This window comes from Pseudophryne corroboree, chromosome 8, assembly GCF_028390025.1.
Source record: "Pseudophryne corroboree isolate aPseCor3 chromosome 8, aPseCor3.hap2, whole genome shotgun sequence".
Classification (NCBI taxonomy): domain Eukaryota; kingdom Metazoa; phylum Chordata; class Amphibia; order Anura; family Myobatrachidae; genus Pseudophryne; species Pseudophryne corroboree.
The window spans coordinates 83533901-83554516 of NC_086451.1; the positions used below are offsets into that span (position 1 = coordinate 83533901).

At 44.9% G+C, this 20616-nt stretch overlaps 1 protein-coding gene across 1 annotated transcript in view; it reads right to left on the reverse strand.

Annotated features, from left to right (window-relative positions):
• Window positions 1–20616, reverse strand: part of MED27 (mediator complex subunit 27) — a 499272-nt gene that overhangs the window by 103241 nt on the left and 375415 nt on the right. Inside the window, exon 4 of the mRNA XM_063935570.1 lies at window positions 5285–5378. Coding sequence (XP_063791640.1) covers window positions 5285–5378 — 94 coding nt within the window. The remainder of the gene's footprint in view (window positions 1–5284; window positions 5379–20616) is intronic.

A 20616-nucleotide genomic window follows, 5' to 3' on the forward strand; every position in this document is an offset into this window, starting at 1 on the left:
GGTTGATACCATCAGACCCAACAGTCGCATTGCTGCATGGACTGACATTGTCTGGCGTGCAACGCTTCCTGAGCCATGACCTGCACCTTGACTATCTTTTTCTCTGGTAAGAGAACTTTCTGTAGGTCTGAATCCAATATGGCCCCCAAATGAACCATCCGCTGTGATGGATTCAGGGACGACTTCTCCCAATTTATGAGCCACCCGTGTCTCTGTAAACAAACTATTGTCTGTTGAAGATGGCTCAGAAGTAAATCTTGCGAATGTGCTAAGATTAACAGGTCGTCCAGGTATGGGAATATTCTTATCCCCTGTTTGCGCAGACAAGCTGCCATAACCACCATGATCTTGGTAAACACCCTGTGTGCTGTTGCTAGCCCGAAGGGCAAAGCTTGGAACTGAAAATGTTCCTGGAGGATGGCAAACCTGAGGTAACACTGATGAGACAGTGCTATAGGCACATCTAGGTAAGCATCCCGTACATCCAGAGATACCATGTAATCTCCCGGTTCCATAGCCAACATTATGGAGCGTAACGTCTCCATGTGTAACTTCGGGATCCAAATTTATTTGTTTAACATTTTTAAATTGAGAATTGGTCGATATGACCCATTTGGTTTCTGGATCAGAAACAGATTGGAGTAAAACCCCTGTCCCCTTTGTGATGGAGGTACTGGGACAATCACATCTGACTGCAGTAATTTTCGGACTGCTTCTTGCAGGGCATTGGCCTTCAACTCTATACGAGACGGGCTGGTGCAAAAAAATAATTGAGGAGGCTGCCTCCTGAATGGGAACCCATACCCCTGAGATACCACCTTCTGCACCCAAGCATCTGTTGTTGACTGTTGCCATATGTGTGCAAAATGAAGGAGTCGGCCCCCAACCCTGGAATCCTCCAGGCAGAGGCCCGTCTCTTCAGGCTGATGGCTTCTGTTCAGGCTTGGAAGCTGGCTTTTTGCTAGCCCACTGCTTCCTACCCCTGGTTTTGAACTGGGGTTGCTTAGACTCCTCTTTAGCTTTCGCTTTGCCAACGAAATGAGCGAAACTTTGAACCCTTGGACTTAGGGTTATAAGTAGCCGGAAATCTGACCTTCTTTGACTCAGCCTCTGATTCTAGGATATCAGATAATGGTTTCCCAAACAGTATATTACCAATGAAAGGCAATGCTTCCAATTCTTTCTTGGATTCCGCATCTGCTTTCCAGGTACGTAGCCAAACTGCTCTGCGAGCGGCTACTGTCAAGGCTGAAGATTTAGAGGCAACTGTACCCATATCAATTGCTGCTTCTTCCAAGTATTGGGCAGATTGTCTTAAACGGCTTAAATGATACTTCCTGCACCTTAGTAGGAGAGGAGATGTCATTCTCTAGTTCCTCTATCCATTCGCCCATTGCCTTTGCTATCCAGGCCGAAGCCATAGCAGGTCTTACCACTGCTCCTACTAGAGAAAATAAATTTTTCAAAAAGCTATCTACCCTTCTGTCTGTGACATCATTTAGTGAGGTAGATGACAGTGGTAAAGCAGATTTATGCACAAGTCGCAGAACATGTGCATCTACTTTTGGAGGAACTTCTCTTTTCGAACAATCCGCAGCTGGAAATGGATAATAAGAATTCCATCTTTTCGGAATCTTATATTTCTTACTGGGCGTCGCCCAAGACTCATCCATCATTTCCGTCAGCTCATCTGACGCTGGGAATTCAGTTCTCACTGATTTTGTTCGTTTGAACACAGGTGCTTTAGATTTTAACACTGTCTTAGCTGGCTCTTCCAAGGAGAGAACAGTCTTCACAGCATTAATAAATTCAGCTACATCCTCTGAACTAAAACTCTGCGACTGATCATCATACGGAGTATTTGAATATACTGTATCATCTTTTGTATCATCTTGTGTAGTCTGCCACATAGACGTATCTGTCTTAGTCTTACCTGTCCCTTGGTTGCTTGTAGAGGCTACTGGAACCAAGCCGTAGGAAGGGAGCTGCATGTATGGGTTAATAGTGTAACCTAACCCTTGAGGTGGTGCGACCGGAGTTAACCTGTCCGCTATTGAAGATAGAGTCTTTGCGAACATATTCCATGGTGGCTCTGTTGATGGTTGAACCAACTCCTGTTTTTTACTTTGCTGAAAAGCAAAACAGTTTGCACACAAGCCCTCATAAGTGACCAATTGGTCCATACCAATTAACTCTGTTTTACAAGATAAGCATGTTAGAGATGTAGGAGTGCTTGATAAATTCTCCTCGTCTCTTTTGCTGCTCACAGACATGGTAATAATCTGTTAATGACTACACAATTTGTGACTGAAAATCACCTATATATGAGTATATAGAAGTGAGATCAATCTGACCACAGTGCACCTGAATTGAGGGTCAGAACAGGACTGACATTACACAGAAAAGTCAGCACTCATACTAGCAGTCAGTCACATGTTAAAGCATTAGACATTGCCATATGAGAATACAACCCCTAATACAACTTATAAATTAGTAGGAAAATTGTACTTCTGTTTTTAACTGGTTCTTTTTCAACATTACATGCAGAAAACACCGTAATATACAGATCTCATATGCAATAGGTACTAAAAATTAACAGTGCACACTAAGAAGTAGAGAGAATTTTTAGTACTGTATACCCTTCCTCTGGAGAGCGGGATACAGGGAGACTCACCACACTTCCATATCCAAGCAAATGCGCTCGTAAGACGCTGAGTGGATTCAGACGCTACTGATGTACACTACCGCTCCTGATAACTGACACAGTCGCTCACTGACGGACACGGACGCTCAGCAACTTCCATGTGTATGCAGACGCTAAGGCCTGCGACTCGGTCTAGGCGGGATCTCTAGTGTACACAACCACAGCGTCTAAGCTGCGACCGAGTATCCTCGTGGTAGCGTCTGAGCCGGAAGTGAGGTCATTCAGTTCATGAAACGAGAGACGCACAGAAACTGGTCATGAACTCGGAGGAGGGACGGCCAGGAGAGCGTCTGAATCCCCCTGTTGACTTAAACTCTAAGGATCGCGGCCTGTACCTAGTCCTGGCGCCTATGATCCCTGGAGCGTAGCGCTGTCGCACTCGAGATGTTCGGCGCATCAACACACTGTTTGTAGTCTCCACCAAATCAGTGTAGCTGTGTCCTGACCCCCCTGGTAAGAGGAAATCCATAGACTTACCGTCTCCCCATGCTCCGGCCACAGCCTGGTTACGTCTGCTGGACCTACTAGAACATTCGACGCAGACGCCCGTCGAGACAGCACTATTACCGCGAAGGTAAGCGTTGTTGCGACCCGGTGGGGAGTTGTTGGAGCGACTCTTTCCAGTATGCGTTTAAGACGCTGTTAAGAAAAGTTGCTTTAAAAAAAAAAAAAAGCAAGTCTATAAAAATAAAATAATAAAAGCTTGAGGCTGCTCTTACAACAGCAGCCCTGTGACCATGCGGCTTCCTGCCGCACCAAGCAAAAAACTGATCTGACCGAGTCAGTGGGCGGGACTATATGGTGAGGCCCCGATGCATCCTGGGAGGCCAGAAAGCTTGTGACCGTGTTGGTGCCATTTCCGCTGTCGCTCAACCATATCCCAATGTTCTCCTGTGGATAATTCTGTGGACCCAGCCAGAGAAAAAAAGATTGTGTTTTAGAATAATTATTATACTGTATACAGATATAGAGCAAGCATAACAGGACCAAAAGGACATAACATTACTCTACAAATAAACTGTATGATTAACAATTCTGCATACACAGGCATAATAACAACAAAGTGAGTGCTGGCAGAAACCTGCGCCCAGAAAGTTGGTTGCAGCAGACAGGTTCAGGCCACTGTAAGCACTGGGGAAAGGGGTAGGGGGAGGTGCTGTGTAGTCCCACAACAGCAGTTGTGCCGTGTATTGATATGTTGAATACCCCTGCTCTAGAACATTCTAGTCAGTGTATGCTCATTTGTACACACAGATAAAGCAAATGGCACAAGGAAACGCACGCTGAATCTGCTATGGATCACACACACACAAGAAATCTGCTGATCCAAACAATCTCATACTGTACAATCATCAAGCAACCCAACTTGACAGGGGTTCAGACATATTGTTTAACACAGAGATAGATCAGATGAACACGTGAGATTGGCACTGTCCGCTTCAAAAGTAACGGGTTAACGTGTCCCTTCCACAAGACAGCATTGTGACTTTCTTCATCTGTGGGTCACTGAGCATCTTTCATACATGAGTAAGCAGCAGACGGCCCCGTCTAGGTGTCCTGCAGTAATATCTGCTATGAGTGCTACTTCTGCCTGACAAAGCAGGTTTTCTTCTCCATAGGGAGATACAAATGCTTATTTCCTGCAGTTCATGAGCTAATGGAATTCATAAAATGGACAAGTGCTGTCTCCTAATTCACTGAGGAAGCCCCCAAGCCAATAATGCTCTACAGCATAGCTGCAGTGATCGGTAGAAGGACCCTGCCTGTATTTAAAGTCACAGTTTATCTACTACGTCACATGTTTCCATAATGTGTGGCAACGGGATTAACGTTGATGTACAGATGCAGTCTGCACAGTTTGTAGACTCCAAATTAATCTCATTGACATTTATGGATGCAGTGTAGGAGATTGCGTAAAAACTAGGCAATAAGTATATCACACGGGTTGTGTCTGAATATGACACACGTACAGTATGTGGTGACGTTTGAATATCAGCAGCGAACTAAGTTTAGAGCGACTGCCTTACAGGTATAAAGTTGGCACTGACTAAGTTTTAGTTCACATAACCTCTTGCCTCCAACAAGAAGGGTATTTGTCAGATTTTTATGCATATCTATCGAGGTCATCTGGAAAACTTACTCCCTAGCTTAGATTACTAGCATCCATGGATTTGGAACATAGAGAATGCAAGGCATTGCTTTACACATTAGATGTTTTATTGAGAGGCTGACAGTAATGTCAGGTTCTAGAGTAGGGGATCCTACTGGAACTAGCCATAGGGCCACCATTTCCAAGTCTCTGCATTTTCCAATCTTACCGAGCAAGGAGGGGAGCCAATTTCAAGGGAAAAAAATACGACCCATGCACTTAACTTCTATCTAGAAGACCCAGACATTGGCATCACTAGTTAAGAAACCTAGATCTCCCTTCCTCTTCTGCACCAAAAGGTAGTAACCTACTCTTCACCTAAGCGGGATGTCCACAGTGTATAACAAAAGAAAAGGAACATAGGGTCCCCAAGATGGACAAAGAGAAACAGATTTAACGGTAAGTAAACAAGGGTAAAGAGTGCAGCTTACCAACAACATGGCAGAAGTACCGTTGGGTCTTGATAAATGGATGGTCATCTCTGGAAACATCCGATCAATCCGGCTGATTACGTCATCGATATACCTAAGAGATGAGCAAAATTGTTCAAGTGAATGCAATCCTAATAAAGCAGACTGATACCAATCCTCGTTATGCTACTGTTTCCTCCCAATGCTGTTTTTACACAACTTGCTCATAATGTATTGAGACATGATAAGCTGAATTCCAACCTGTTTTCTAATTATACACTAGACTATGTTATTTATTTGTGGGATGAGCTGGTTATGGCAGCGCCTGTATATGGTTCAGTAGTTAAAGTTCTACAACTACACATTACTGGTTGGTGTAGGGGCTAGCACTACTGCCTCACAGCACTGCGTTCGAATCCCACAACGAGCCTAATTGTGTGGAGTTGGTATATTCTCCCTGTGCTTTATGGGTTTCCACAGATTTCCTCTCACACTCCAAAAATATACTGGTAGGTTAATTGGCTCCAAATGAAAACTAATGTGTACGTGTGTGTCCATCTAGTAGGGAATATTGACTGTAAGCTTGACTGGGGCAGGGACTGATGTAAATGGCTAAAAATTCACTGCAAAGTGCTGTGGAATATGTGTGCTTTATAAAGATAACTTAAAAAATAAAAAGCTCTGCATAACTAACAAAGGCTCGGGCACTCTGCTAAGGTAATTCGTTGTATTCATATATTTTAAATTTACAGTGGGAAAATCCAACAAAGAAAGATTTAAACCAGTTTACGGGTGTCATTCCGAATTGATCGCTAGCTGCCGTTGTTTGCAGCGCAGCGATAAGGCTAAAAAACAGCATTTCTGCGCATGCGTATGCCCCGCAATGCGCACGCGTGACATACGGGTACAAAGCCCGTTGTGGTTGTGCACAGGTTCTACCGAAGTTTTCAGTCGCACTGACGGCCGCAAGAAGATTGACAGAAAGGGGGCGTTTCTGGGTGTCAACTGACCGTTTTCAGGGAGGGTTTGCAAAAACGCAGGCGTGTCTGAAAAAATGCAGACGTGGCTGGGCATTCGCTGGGTGGGTGTATGATGTCAAATCCGGACACGAATAGGCTGAAGTGATCGCAAGCGCTGAGTAGGTTCAGAGCTACTCTGAAATTGCACAAACTGTTTTTGCAGAGCTCGGCTGCACAAGCGTTCACACTTCTGCTAAGCTAAAATACACTCCCCAGTGGGCGGCGGCATAGCGTTTGCACGGCTGCTAAAACTAGCTAGCGAGTGATCAACTCGGAATGACCCCCTACATACAGATGTGTCCTCATACATCTAGCCACAATATGCAATGTGGAGACACACACTTGGCACGTGTGAGCCGCGCTGAGCAGTGTAGCAACAAAACCTCTTTGCAAGTCTGCATGAATTAATTTGAAATGCAACACTGGTATATCTATGTGCGACCAAGTCTGTATATGAACTGCAACGGAACACGGCATGGAAAAAAAACCCGCTGCATCGCAGCACTTTATATACAGATTCAGATTCCGTCACACACAAATATACAAGTGTCGCATATCAAATTAATCAGTGCAGTCCTGTGAAGCAGTTTTGCTGCATAGCATTATGATTAAAGTGCACAAAAAGATGCTCGGTGCAGGCTTAGATGCACAGGACCAAAAAGGGACGTCTGACTGCAGCAACAGTGTATGGGGACACATCTGTATTCTTGTAGAAAGAGTATAAACTGTATTCTACGTGTTAATCCCCTCCTATATCCAAATCTCTGAATAGATGTCAGGCAGTTATTCATTTAATATGTTGCATTTTATAGACTGTTATGATTTTAAATCACTTTGGCTTATAGGATTCATTTTTAGCAGACTGCCAAGCGTATTCCTTATTCTTAATACAGTATTTAAATTGAATGTAACTTGGAACATGTGCAAAATCAAATGAAAATGTAATAATTAGCTGGAAGCACAAAACAAGTTTTGTCAAAAAGACCCATTCAACCGCCAAACGAAAATAAAATCGCCACAGAAAGTGTGAAAAGAGAGGATTCCGGCGTCGGTATAGTGACCGCCGCCGGTTGCATAACCGCATCTCCAAGAAACCTAGTCTGTACTGTGAACCTGCAGTGACATGTAATCACCATTACCTCACAGATTTCACTGGTTTGAGTGACAGCCGGAACCTTACCGCAGTCCTGGCGCAGTCACCAGCTCACTGTTTCTGTGCTCAGCAAATAAAAAATGTGTTGTCGCTACAGAGGAACAAAGGTCACTGCTAACTATATGCTAATAAAGACATAAGATATTTCTCTTCCGCCAAACCACAATCAATAAAACATCTCAACTTCTGGACACCGGCCGGAGCCTGCAGAATGTAATGGAGCAAGCAAAGGCGATGACAGCAAACAAATGGGAAGCGCAGAAAAGTAAGGAGTGAGGGAGACATCTTCATACACTTTAAATAAAAGGCACAATCCAATGCTAGGGTGATTTCTGCATAGTCATTTATACATTCCAATGCTCAAGATTTCTGTAAGAGTTTTCACTAAAAGTGTTTGTTCATTTACGCTCACCTATTCCCAAGACAAGTTACAATAGAAAAAAATGGGCTTTTGAGTAAATGGCAAAAAGGAAATTGCAAAAGAATCTTACCTGCTGTCAGCAGCCTTATATTGTTGCTGGAAGCTACAATAAGCTTATTGGTCACTTATAATATAAAATGACCCTAACATATTTAGCAATTACAGTAGATATAAAAGAGCAAGCTCTGATGTTAAGAAAACTTCTTAACGAATAACGGTTAAAAAAATAAAAATAATTCCCATTTATTTTCTTAGCTCATTACCCCCTTATAGTAAATAATTTCTATAACCTATCTTGCGCCACTCTCTAGATTAGGGACACCCAAACGTGACCCGACCACTACTTAAATCTAGAGATGAGCGGGTTCGGATTTACTCTGTTCTTAACGCCAGAATTATCGCAAGTTCATTTTTTCTGGATTTTTCTTATTGGCTAACCAAAACACGTGACGTCTGTGAGCCAATAAGGATATTCACGTAAATCCAAGTAAAACCGATCCCGCTCATCTCTACTTAAATCCAGACCACCTGTCCAGGATTCCTATAGTATGCGGAGTCCGGAGGTGGTAAATGCTTGGTGCAGTTCAGTGACATCACTGCCAGACCGGCCATCCTTGAAGATACACCTCCAGTCCCCCCTGCTTTCCTGTATAGAAGAGACTGTCACTAGAGTCAGTGCAGTGGTGTGGGGCAGACAGAGAGACGGACTGTAAGTGCAGAGCAGGGACACAGACAGTCAGCAGACGGACTTCAGTGAGGGAAGTAACATAACGGAGGGGCTCTGAACTGGCATATAAGGACAGTGGGTCATGGAGCTGGTATATAAGGACATGGAGGGTGAGGGGGGTTGGGCACTAAGCTGGTATGCAAAGCTGGGTGCCCAACCCCCCTTATGGTATCATTAGTGTTTCCCCTTGACATCCAGGGCAAATGAGGTTGTGCATATACACTGAATGATATCGCTAACGATATTGTTTAGTGACATCACCCTGACTCAGCAACTGTCCTGTACATGCATCGTCAATGACATAGGGGGGAAAGCCAATTACCCGCGGTCACTGACCGCAGGTAATTGTATCGCCACGGGCAAGCCCATTAGCCTCAATGTGGCACACTCCTCCCGATGCTGGTACTTATCGGGGCTTATGCTTGGGGTGACTCAGGCACCCCAAGCATAATCCACTATAAATTGCCTGCCGAAGTAGTGATAATACATGGGACCGGGGACTTAACTCTGATCCCATGTGTTTTCGCACGATCAGAGTGGACCCCGATTGGATACCTCGGTAACAACCATCGGTCAAAAAATGCAACATCTGGCAGTTTCGATCCAGCAAAAACAGATCACACCTAATTGGATACCTCCCATAGTCCAAATTGACCTGCATGTACAGACGACAGAAGACTTTGTTAACAACCCGCGGGAGCGCACATCCCTTATTGCATAGTCCGTACACATTGGGCGACATTCTAAAGGGTTAAAATGAGTAATATAGTTTAAAATATCGCCTGATGTCTACGCACCTTAAGAACATGAGGAGGGCTCTGCACTGGTATAGAGGGGCATGGAGGTCTTTGAGAACTGTGGTACATAGAGAGCATGAATGAAACCGCTGTGTGGCATACTACCAGTTGGGGAATTACGGTATGGGATATTATCTATTGGGGACTTTACCATGTGGCATATTATGAATTGGCGGCATTACCGTATAGCATATTACTTTTTATTTAATTTTTTACTCATTTTAATGTTTCTTAGAATAAGATATACTCCACAAAGAACCAGCCCAATTGCTGTGGTGCTAACGGCGAGAAATATGTTGGCTCCCTTCGTCCAAAGTCATTTTCTAATAATGTACTTCTACAAAAGAAGAAGTTTGAACAACCTTGATCCAGTTTATTACTATTTTGTTTACCTAAATTTAGGTTATAAACATAGACCTGTTATAAAATCCATTCTCCCCGTCTTCCCTCAATAATAAATAAAAAATTATTAATTAATTAAAATCGGTGACTTATGGCTGAAATATATATATATATATATATATATATATATATATATATATATATGCCTTGTCTGTGCTTTCTGCAGCAACCAGACCATTATGCACCGATGTGAAGGCACGCATTTCTCAACAACTTGAAATTCTGATTAACGTCTGGACAGATGGTGACGAGTTTCAGCCTGACCCCTCTTCTTGCTCTGGATGAGATCCAACCCTGGTGCGATGCCGCTCAGCTTCAGCGAGATTTAAATAGCAAAGTATCCCACACAGTGTGCAAGAGACATGCTGTTCATTTCATACACCCATGCAAAGTTGAGAAAGTAGGAATCTCTGGCATGAAAACAGCAGTTTAAAAAAAAAAAAAAAAAAGAGAAAAATAATAAAGAAAAAAAAAAAGCAATAGCAAGAAGAATAGAATAACAGATTGCACCTTTAAGACATAGTACTAGTGCAAAGCTAACCGGTACACATTCGGGAAACAGGAGACAATGACCTGGATATGAAATATACAGTAGGTAAGGACTTAAGCACAAGCCTTTCAAGAGCACCTGCCCATTAAGCAGATATCTGAAGAGATGCAGCTTTATTAAACATACGTTAGTGTTACAAGGTGTTACAGCTGCAGCGTTTCTTCTACGTTCACCTTCTTAGAAGTCTACATGAAGTTATCTTCTGGATATCTATGAATATTCATGAATATTAATGAGCGAGTAGCCAATGAACTGGCAAGATCATGCTCAGTTTACGCCAGAGAGACGTGTTGTGACATCACGAAGTTGCCAGCTTCCACTACATTGGCTATGAAATATGACATGAGCTCTGTGCCAAAGGAACTACTGCCTACACCCGCAGTTAATGTTAATAATATCATAAGGGGCCCTGGAAAGATGAGACTCCAGAACAACAGGCCTTCTTTTTCTTTTTAGATCCTGCTTTTCTTTTTTTGCAAAAAGGTGGAACATTGACGACATGTTTTGCGTTACTGCTCCTTGCCTCAAACAGAGACATGTATTTAATCACGCAGTGGTGGGCAAAGCCTGGTAGCACCTGATACAACATTATGCAGGCCGGTGGCAGCCGTGGCCATACAAATTTAATCAATATGCCCTCCACACTTATCCCTTGCTCCAAAAAGAAGACAAGTCTAATTTAATGCTCGCATAAGAACAAAGAGTATACATCGGCTCCTGCAACCTAAAATTACATATAATTATTTATTCATTACCAGTTATTTATATAGCACACATACATTCCACAGCGCTTTACAAAGAATATCTGCCTGTCCACATCAGTCCCTGTGCCATTGGAGCTTACAATATATAATTTCTACCACATGTGCATGCATGCAAATTTACTTTTGTCAGGAGCCAATTAACCTACCAGTATATTGTATATTTGGATTGTGGGAGGAAACCGGAGTACCCGGAGGAAACCCACGCAAGCATGGGGAGAATACACAAACTCCACACAGTTAGGGTTATGGTGAGAATCGAATCCATGATCTCAGTGCCATGAGGCAGTAACACTAACCATTACACCAGAATACATAACATCTTGGAATGCATAAAGTCACATTATGACACATAGGTCCCAGATTTTTACTTTCTAATTAATTTCCTATGTCTAAATTAACTCCTATTGATGCTCCTATCCCACCTCCAATTAAATCACATGTCCTCTAGGACCTCCATATTAACTACTAGTAGCAGCCAAACATCACACCGCCATGTGCACATTGTGTGCGATGCGTGTCCACATGACAGCCACGCAACACCTCAGCGCAACACCTCAGCGCTACAGCCAGTGAAGGCTGGCAGACAGAGTACCGGGCAGCACTATCTAATTCTTCTAGGGGTGCTGTCTCGTTCCATTATATATATATATATATATATATATAAAATACAGAGATCGAGAGAAAGAGGAAGGGAGGACGATGACCTAGATATGACATTGATAAAATACAAAACACATTCCTATGGCTTGAAGATCCACAGTCCTTAATTGCGACCCTAATAAACATCACAAGTGCCTTAAAGAGGTTAAAAAAAGCGCATTGAACTAAACAAAAAACATGATATAAAACACTGTTAAAGTACAGCAGAATTAATGTATGATATGTGTTATAGACAGACTGTGCTGATTAAACAACTGCCCTCCCCCCCCCCCCCCCCCCCCTTCACCAGAACCACCATATCTGCAGACACCCCTCTTTTCTTACATTTTTGATTGATTTATTAACCTCCAGAGGGGGTGGGGAGCAAGGTGAATTTCATCTCCACCACAGCTGTCTCCTGCACGAGTCTCTACATGTCAGCAAATAAACCAGCTCGGTCCTTCTAGCAACACCAATTAACAATGTTTAATAAGGCAGAATGAGAGGCAAAGAATATGGAGAGAATGCTCAGTGATATTCCAGCAGCTGAAAATGCAACAGATTCAATTCCCAGGACTCCAGGATGCAGTCTGAACCCGGACCATGAAAGAGGGGAGAACCAGCAGGAGCTCAGACATAGCCGAAGCAGAATGAGGTTATTGGGAGAGAAGAAAGGAGCAATGGGAGATTAGAAAGGTGCCCACATTTGGGTATACTGTACATTAACAGGGTGGGGAAGTTGCAATGGCTGTTTATCACAAATTCGCCCTCTTCCAAACATCTCAGCTAGAGGTAGGCATGTTGCACTTTATCACTTTTCAGGACAGATCACAAAAAAAGAAGAAGAAAGAACCAACATACAGACGTCACAGGAACTGGCCAGACATGTAATGCCCAAGAACGGTGTAATACCATATTTTATGGCGTGCTTAGAATTGCTGACAGCAGATGACCACTGTCCGTTTCTATCCATAGTCACCTGTCAACCTTTCCCAAAGTGGCTCAGCAACATTGCCCAAGCTGCTGTAGGCCAACAGGGCAATAAGAGCTCCTGTATGTGGCAAGGACATTCTTGCTTGGTGCCGTGGCCGAGTTGCATGGTCAAGCTGCGTGTGGCCCGTTACTGCAACCAATTTAAGCATTTCATGTAGGTGCAGATCTAAGATGGCGTCACAAGAGGAGAGAGCCAGCACACACATACAGTTCTCAGCACCACAGAACTACACTCAACAGAGCTATGCAAAAAAATAAATAAATATATACATATATAGCAGAATGTTATGTGAGCAGGGATATGTGTGGGTGAGGGGTACCTCTCTCTGTACACTGGGCCATATTTAGCTAAAACTAGAAATGTCCTTTAAGATACTGTCCTATGAAAATTTATGGATTTTGCCTAGAGGTGTCTCACGGGTAGATTTCACGCACTGTCATCTGCTATAAGATATAAGCAGCATTTAGAGCCAGCAGAAAAATGTCAGACAAATAAGGGCTTCTCAGAAGTTTATGCAGGATAGTCACCCTTGCGTCCCCCCCACCCCTCTTGCATTTTTCAAGCAGCCGCGGTTCCCCCACCAGTATCTTAAACAAAAGTTTTGCAAACTGTGCACATGATGCCTTTGGTGTCAGCAGCCCAGGAGATTTCTTATACACAGACGGGCCGCTGATTCCGAGTTGCACGCAGTGGCTGTAGCTGTGGGGAGCCATGGAGGCCTGATTGACCGCTTGCACTCAGAATCAGCCCCAGCAATAACCTGATGATCATCATCACATCATCATCATACACTCGTTACCATTCTGATGTGGCCGGACCTTCGATTGTCCAATGATGAGCAGCGGATTATGTACACGTTCCTTAACACAGAATGCTTTAAATGCCTGAACATCCTACTCCTAAACGCAGCTGCACCCAATAAGGTAATGGAGAAATAGGGGTCTCATGAAATAGTGTCTCCAAAGGTGTGTGTGGGGGGAAGGGGGTCCCTATAATCAAGCTGATGATTTACAATAGAGGTAAAAGCGTTGTAGACGAAGGGGCGACTTGTCTTGGCAGACTGTTCTACATGCAGAAAGGATACGATCAGGAAAAATCCAACACTGTCAGCAGAGGTGACTCCTGGACAAATCTCAAGAACAATAAAGCCTGTAAGAGGGGAGAGTTGTACTTAAACGTGGGAGAGAATGTGAGGAACCTGTGCCAGGCAGTGATGGATGAGGTGAGGCGGCGTCAATACTTTTCACCCTATTGCAGGACCTGCTACAACTGCACAATGCTCCTGTCCTCCCGGATTGATGGAAGATGAACAAGACTGCCGCTGCTCAGCTTATGCCTGTGGCCATTTATACATTTATCTACATGTAAGATACATTAACAGCGGGTGGTGGGGCTAAATAATTTGTCAGCATCGCTCTAAAAACCCTGAGCCAATGGAGACACCTCAGGGAGCATGTACCCGGCGCTGCATGCCTTGTACAAAGTATGTGATTACATAGTTTGCTGGTGTCTTACAAGACCGAGAGTTCATTATCTACTGTTCAGTGACAGGCTTAACCCTTTTACAGATAAAGGACTTGAATTGCTATTGAAGCTGATATACACAATTGTGTCTGTGTACATGTGTAATCATTATGGGGTATATGCAATTCACGGTGAATTGCGGCAAATTATCGCCGTTTTTTAATTCGACAGGTGAATTCCGTCAGGTGGCTGCCGGAATTCACCATATTCAATGAAAAACGGATTGACAGTCCCGCGGGCGAAAAACGGCCGATTTGCCGGATTTTGCCGCGATTTAAAAAAACGGGAAAAAACCCGGAAAAAAATGGCGTGGGGTCCCCCTCCAAAGCATAACCAGCCTCGGGCTCTTCGAGCTGGTCCTGGTTTTAAAAATCCGGGGTCAAAATTGACAGCGGATCCCCCGTATTTTTAAAACCAGCACCGGGCTCTGCGCCTGGTGCAAAAAATACGGGGGACAAAACGAGTAGGGGTCCCCCGTATTTTTTACACCAGCATCGGGCTCCACTAGCTGGACAGATAATGCCACAGCCGGGGGTCACTTTTATACAGTGCCCTGCGGCCGTGGCATTAAATATCCAACTAGTCACCCCTGGCCGGGGTACCCTGGGGGAGTGGGGACCCCTTCAATCAAGGGGTCCCCCCCCCCATCCAAGGGCTGCGGATGGGAGGCTGATAGCCTTGAGAAAAATGTCTGAATATTGTTTTTTCCAGTAGTACTACAAGTCCCAGCAAGCCTCCCCGCAAGCTGGTACTTGGAGAACCACAAGTACCAGCATGCGGGAGAAAAACAGGCCCGCTGGTACCTGTAGTACTACTGGAAAAAAAATACCCAAATAAAAACAGGACACACACACCGTGAGAAGTACAACTTTATTACATACTGCCGACACACACATACTTACCTATGTTGACACGAAGCAGTCGGTCCTCTTCTCCAAGTAGAATCCACGGATACCTGAAAATAAAAGATAATTATACTCACCTTCCAGCGTCCAGAGATAAATCCACGTCCAGAAAATAATCCAGGTACTTGGCAAAAAAAAAAACCGCAATGACCCGATCCTGCGGACTGAAAGGGGTCCCATATTGACACATGAGACCCCTTTCCCCGAATGTGCCGGGACCCCACGTGACTCCTGTCACTAAGATCCCTTCAGCCAATCAGGAAGCGCTACTACGTGGCGCTCACCTGATTGGCTGTGCACTGTCTGTGCTGTGACAGCGCATCGCAAAGCCTCTCCATTATATTCAATGGTGGGAACTTTGCCGTCAGCGGGGGGGTTACCCGCGGTCAGCCGCTGACCGGCGGGTGACCCCACCACTAGCCGCAAAGTTCCCACCATTGAATATAATGGAGAGGCTTTGCGATGCGCTGTCACAGCACAGACAGTGCACAGCCAATCAGGTGAGCGCCACGTAGTAGCGCTTCCTGATTGGCTGAAGGGATCTTAGTGACAGGAGTCACGTGGGGTCCCGGCACATTCGGGGAAAGGGGTCTCATGTGTCAATATGGGACCCCTTTCAGTACGCAGGATCGGGTCATTGCGTTTTTTTTTTTTTTGCCAAGTACCTGGATTATTTTCTGGACGTGGATGTATCTCTGGACGCTGGAAGGTGAGTATAATTATCTTTTATTTTCAGGTATCCGTGGATTCTACTTGGAGAAGAGGACCGACTGCTTCGTGTCAACATAGGTAAGTATGTGTGTGTCGGCAGTATGTAATAAAGTTGTACTTCTCACGGTGTGTGTGTCCTGTTTTTATTTGAGTATTTTTTTTCCAGTAGTACTACAGGTACCAGCGGGCCCGTTTTTCTCCCGCATGCTGGTACTTGTGGTTCTCCAAGTACCAGCTTGCGGGGGAGGCTTGCTGGGACTTGTAGTACTACTGGAAAAAACAATATTCAGACATTTTTCTCAAGGCTATCAGCCTCCCATCCGCAGCCCTTGGATGGGGGGGACAGCCTCGGGCTTCACCCCTGGCCCTTGGGTGGCTGGGGGGGGGGACCCCTTGATTGAAGGGGTCCCCACTCCCCCAGGGTACCCCGGCCAGGGGTGACTAGTTGGATATTTAATGCCACGGCCGCAGGGCACTGTATAAAATTGACCCCCGGCTGTGGCATTATCTGTCCAGCTAGTGGAGCCCGATGCCGGTGTAAAAAATACGGGGGACCCCTACTCGTTTTGTCCCCCGTATTTTTTGCACCAGCACCAGGCGCAGAGCCCGGTGCTGGTTTTAAAAATACGGGGGATCCTCTGTCAAATTTTTCCCCGCATTTTTAGAACCAGGACCAGCTCGAAGAGCCCAAGGCTGGTTATGCTTTGGAGGGGGGACCCCACGCCATTTTTTCCCTTGATTTTACCGTTCCAGCTATAAAAAAAAAATAAAAAAAATATATATATTTTTTAAAAATATATAAAAAATACTTGTGCAACCAAAAAAGACAAACCAAGTACCTAATCCCTTCTAATAAAAATAGATATGCTATTCCCCCAAAAAAAAAACCCCCAAAAAAAACATGTTTTAATTTTTTTTTATTGGTTTCACCCTCCAAAGTGTGGCGGATTGAAAATGACGAATTTACTGTCTAAAAGCACTGTTGTCGAATTTCCAAACTTGAATTGAATACACTTTGGTCGAATTGCAGCACTTGTATCATTGCAGAAAAGTCGAATTTGACAAAAGTCGAATTTCAAAAAGTCGAATTTTGAAAGTCCGTTTTTTCGACGGAAAGTACTGAATTGCATTGACGATTTTTTTTTTTTGGCAAAAAAGTCCCGAAATTCGACAATTTCGGGAATTCGACCGCAATTGCATATACCCCTATGGGGTATATGCAATTGCGGTCGAATTCCCGAAATTGTCGAATTTCGGGTCATTTTCGACCAAAAAAAAAATTCGCCTATGCAATTCAGTGCATTCCGAAAAAAAAACGGACTTTCAAAATTCGACTTTTTGAAATTCGAATTTTTGCAAATTCGACTTTTCTGCAATGATATAAGTGCTGCAATTCGACCAAAGCATATTCAATTCAAGTTTGGAAATTCGACAGCAGTGCTTTTAGACAGCAAATTCGTCATTTTCAATCCGCCACACTTTGGAGGGTGAAAACAAATAAAAAAAATTTAAACATGTTTTTTTTTGTGTTTTTTTTTGGGGGGAATAGCAGATCTATTTATATTAGAAGGGATTAGGTACTTTTTTTTTTTTTTTTGGAGGCACAAATATTATTTATATATTTTTTAAAATATTATTATTATTTTTTTTTTTTTTTTTTATTGCTGGAACAGTAAAATCCTAAAAAAAAATGGCGTGGGGTCCCCCCTCCAAAGCATAACCAGCCTCGGGCTCTTCGAGCTGGTCCTGGTTCTAAAAATGCGGGGGGAAAATTGACAGGGGATCCCCCGTATTTTTAAAACCAGCACCGGGCTCTGCGCCTGGTGCTGGTGCCAAAAATACGGGGGACAAAAAGCGTAGGGGTCCCCCGTATTTTTAACACCAGCATCGGGCTCCACTAGCTGGACATCTAATGCCACAGCCGGGGGTCACTTTTATGCCGTGCCCTGCGGCCGTGGCATTAAATATCCAACTAGTCACCCCTGGCCGGGGTACCCTGGGGGAGTGGGGACCCCTTCAATCAAGGGGTCCCCCCCCCCCAGCCACCCAAGGGCCAGGGGTGAAGCCCGAGGCTGTCCCCCCCCATCCAATGGGCTGCGGATGGGGGGGCTGATAGCCTTTTGTGATCATGAAAAGAATATTGTTTTTTCCAGCAGTACTACAAGTCCCAGCAAGCCTCCCCCGCAAGCTGGTACTTGGAGAACCACAAGTACCAGCATGCGGGAGAAAAGCGGGCCCGCTGGTACCTGTAGTACTACTGGAAAAAAAAATACCCAAATAAAAACAGGGGACACACACCGTCGACAGTAAAACTTTATTTCATACGTCGACACACACATACTTACCTATGTTCACACGCCGACATCGGTCCTCTTCTCCATGTAGAATCCACGGATACCTGAAAATAAAAGATCAATATACTCACCTCAACCAGGGTCCAGAGATAAATCCACGTACTTGTAGAAAATAACAAACCGGACACCCGACCAAACGGACTGAAAGGGGTCCCATGCTGACACATGGGACCCCTATCCCCGAATGCAGAGAGACCTCTCAGTGACAGCTGTCACTGAAAGGTCTCTAAAGCCAATCAGGAAGCGCAACTTCGTTGCGCTCACCTGATTGGCTGTGCGCTGTCTGAACTCAGACAGCGCATCGCACAGCCCCGTCCATTATATTCAATGGTGGGAACTTAGCGGCTAGCGGTGAGGTCAGCCGCCGGTCAGCGGCTGACCGCGGGTTAACCCCACCGCTACCCGCAAAGTTCCCACCATTGAAAGTAATGGAGCGGCTTTGCGATGCGCTGTCTGACAGCACAGACAGCGCACAGCCAATCAGGTGAGCGCCACGGAAGTAGCGCTTCCTGATTGGCTGAAGGGACTTCAGTGACAGGAATCACGTGATGTCCCGGCATTCGGGAGAAAGGGGTCTGATGTGTCAGCATGGGACCCCTTTCAGTCCGGTATGGAGCGGGTATTTGCGTTTTTTTTTTTTTACAAGTACGTGGATTTATCTCTCTGGACGTGGATTTATCTCTGGACGCTGGAAGGTGAGTATAATTTTTTCACAGGTACCTCGGATCGTCGGAGACCGTGGCAGTCGGCGTGTCAACATAGGTAAGTATGTGTGTGTCGGTAGTGTGTAATAAATTTTTACTTTCACGGTGTGTGTGTACTGTTTTTATTTGGGTATTTTTTTTCCAGTAATACTACAGGTACCAGCGGGCCCGTTTTTCTCCCGCATGCTGGTACTTGTGGTTCTCCAAGTACCAGCTTGCGGGGGAGGCTTGCTGGGACTTGTAGTACTACTGGAAAAAACAATATCTTTTTATTATCACAAAAGGCTATCAGCCCCCCCATCCGCAGCCCATTGGATGGGGGGGTACAGACTCGGGCTTCACCCCTGGCCCTTGGGTGGCTGGGGGGGGGGACGACCCCTTGATTGAAGGGGTCCCCACTCCCCCAGGGTACCCCGGCCAGGGGTGACTAGTTGGGTAGTTAATGCCACGGCCGCAGGGCACGGCATAAAAGTGACCCCCGGCTGTGGCATTATCTGTCCAGCTAGTGGAGCCCGATGCTGGTGTTAAAAATACGGGGGACCCCTACTCTTTTTGTCCCCCGTATTTTTGGCACCAGCACCAGGCGCAGAGCCCGGTGCTGGTTTTAAAAATACGGGGGATCCCTGCCCAATTTTTCCCCTGCATTTTTAGAACCAGGACCAGCTCGAAGAGCCCGAGGCTGGTTATGCTTTGGAGGGGGGACCCCACGCCATTTTTTTTCCGGGTTTTTCCCGGTTTTTCCCGTTTTTTAAAATCGCGGCAAAATCCGCCAAATCGGCCGATTTTTGCCCGCGATTCTGGCGAATCCGTTTTTCATTGAATATGGTGAATTCCGGCAGCCACCTGCCGGAATTCACCTGGCGAATTTAGTCGAATTAAAAAACGGCGAAAAATTGCCGCGATTCGCCGTGAATTGCATATACCCCTATGTGTCTCTGTCGATACGTGTTTGCCAAATCAATGATCCCTATGCAGATGAGGAAAAGACATAGAACCCATGGAGCTGGTTTGGGATGTACTGGACAGAAGGGTGAAAGCAGAGCAAACTACAAGTGCAACGCATTTGTAGGAACTGCTACAACAGTGTTGGGAAGAACTACTGTAACTGTACATAGTAACAGGATATTTGGCAATTTTGCTACACACATCACTAAAAAGTGTTACCCTATACATAGTAGGCTGCCGTCTTACCGCTTTGTCTGCCTATTAATACCCATTGTATCATTACGGTGTTTGTTCTCAGTTGTAAAGCACTGTCGCATATGATCGCGCCATAGTTATGTTTATAAATAATACTTGGGAATGTATCCCAATGTGCATACTTAAAAAATAAGAATTTACTTACCGATAATTCTATTTCTCGGAGTCCGTAGTGGATGCTGGGGTTCCTGAAAGGACCATGGGGAATAGCGGCTCCGCAGGAGACAGGGCACAAAAAAGTAAAGCTTTACTAGGTCAGGTGGTGTGCACTGGCTCCTCCCCCTATGACCCTCCTCCAGACTCCAGTTAGGTACTGTGCCCGGACGAGCATACACAATAAGGGAGGCATTTTGAATCCCGGGTAAGACTCATACCAGCCACACCAATCACACCGTACAACTTGTGATCTAAACCCAGTTAACAGTATGACAACAGAAAGGGCCTCTTAAGATGGCTCCTTAACAATAACCCGAATTAGTTAACAATAAC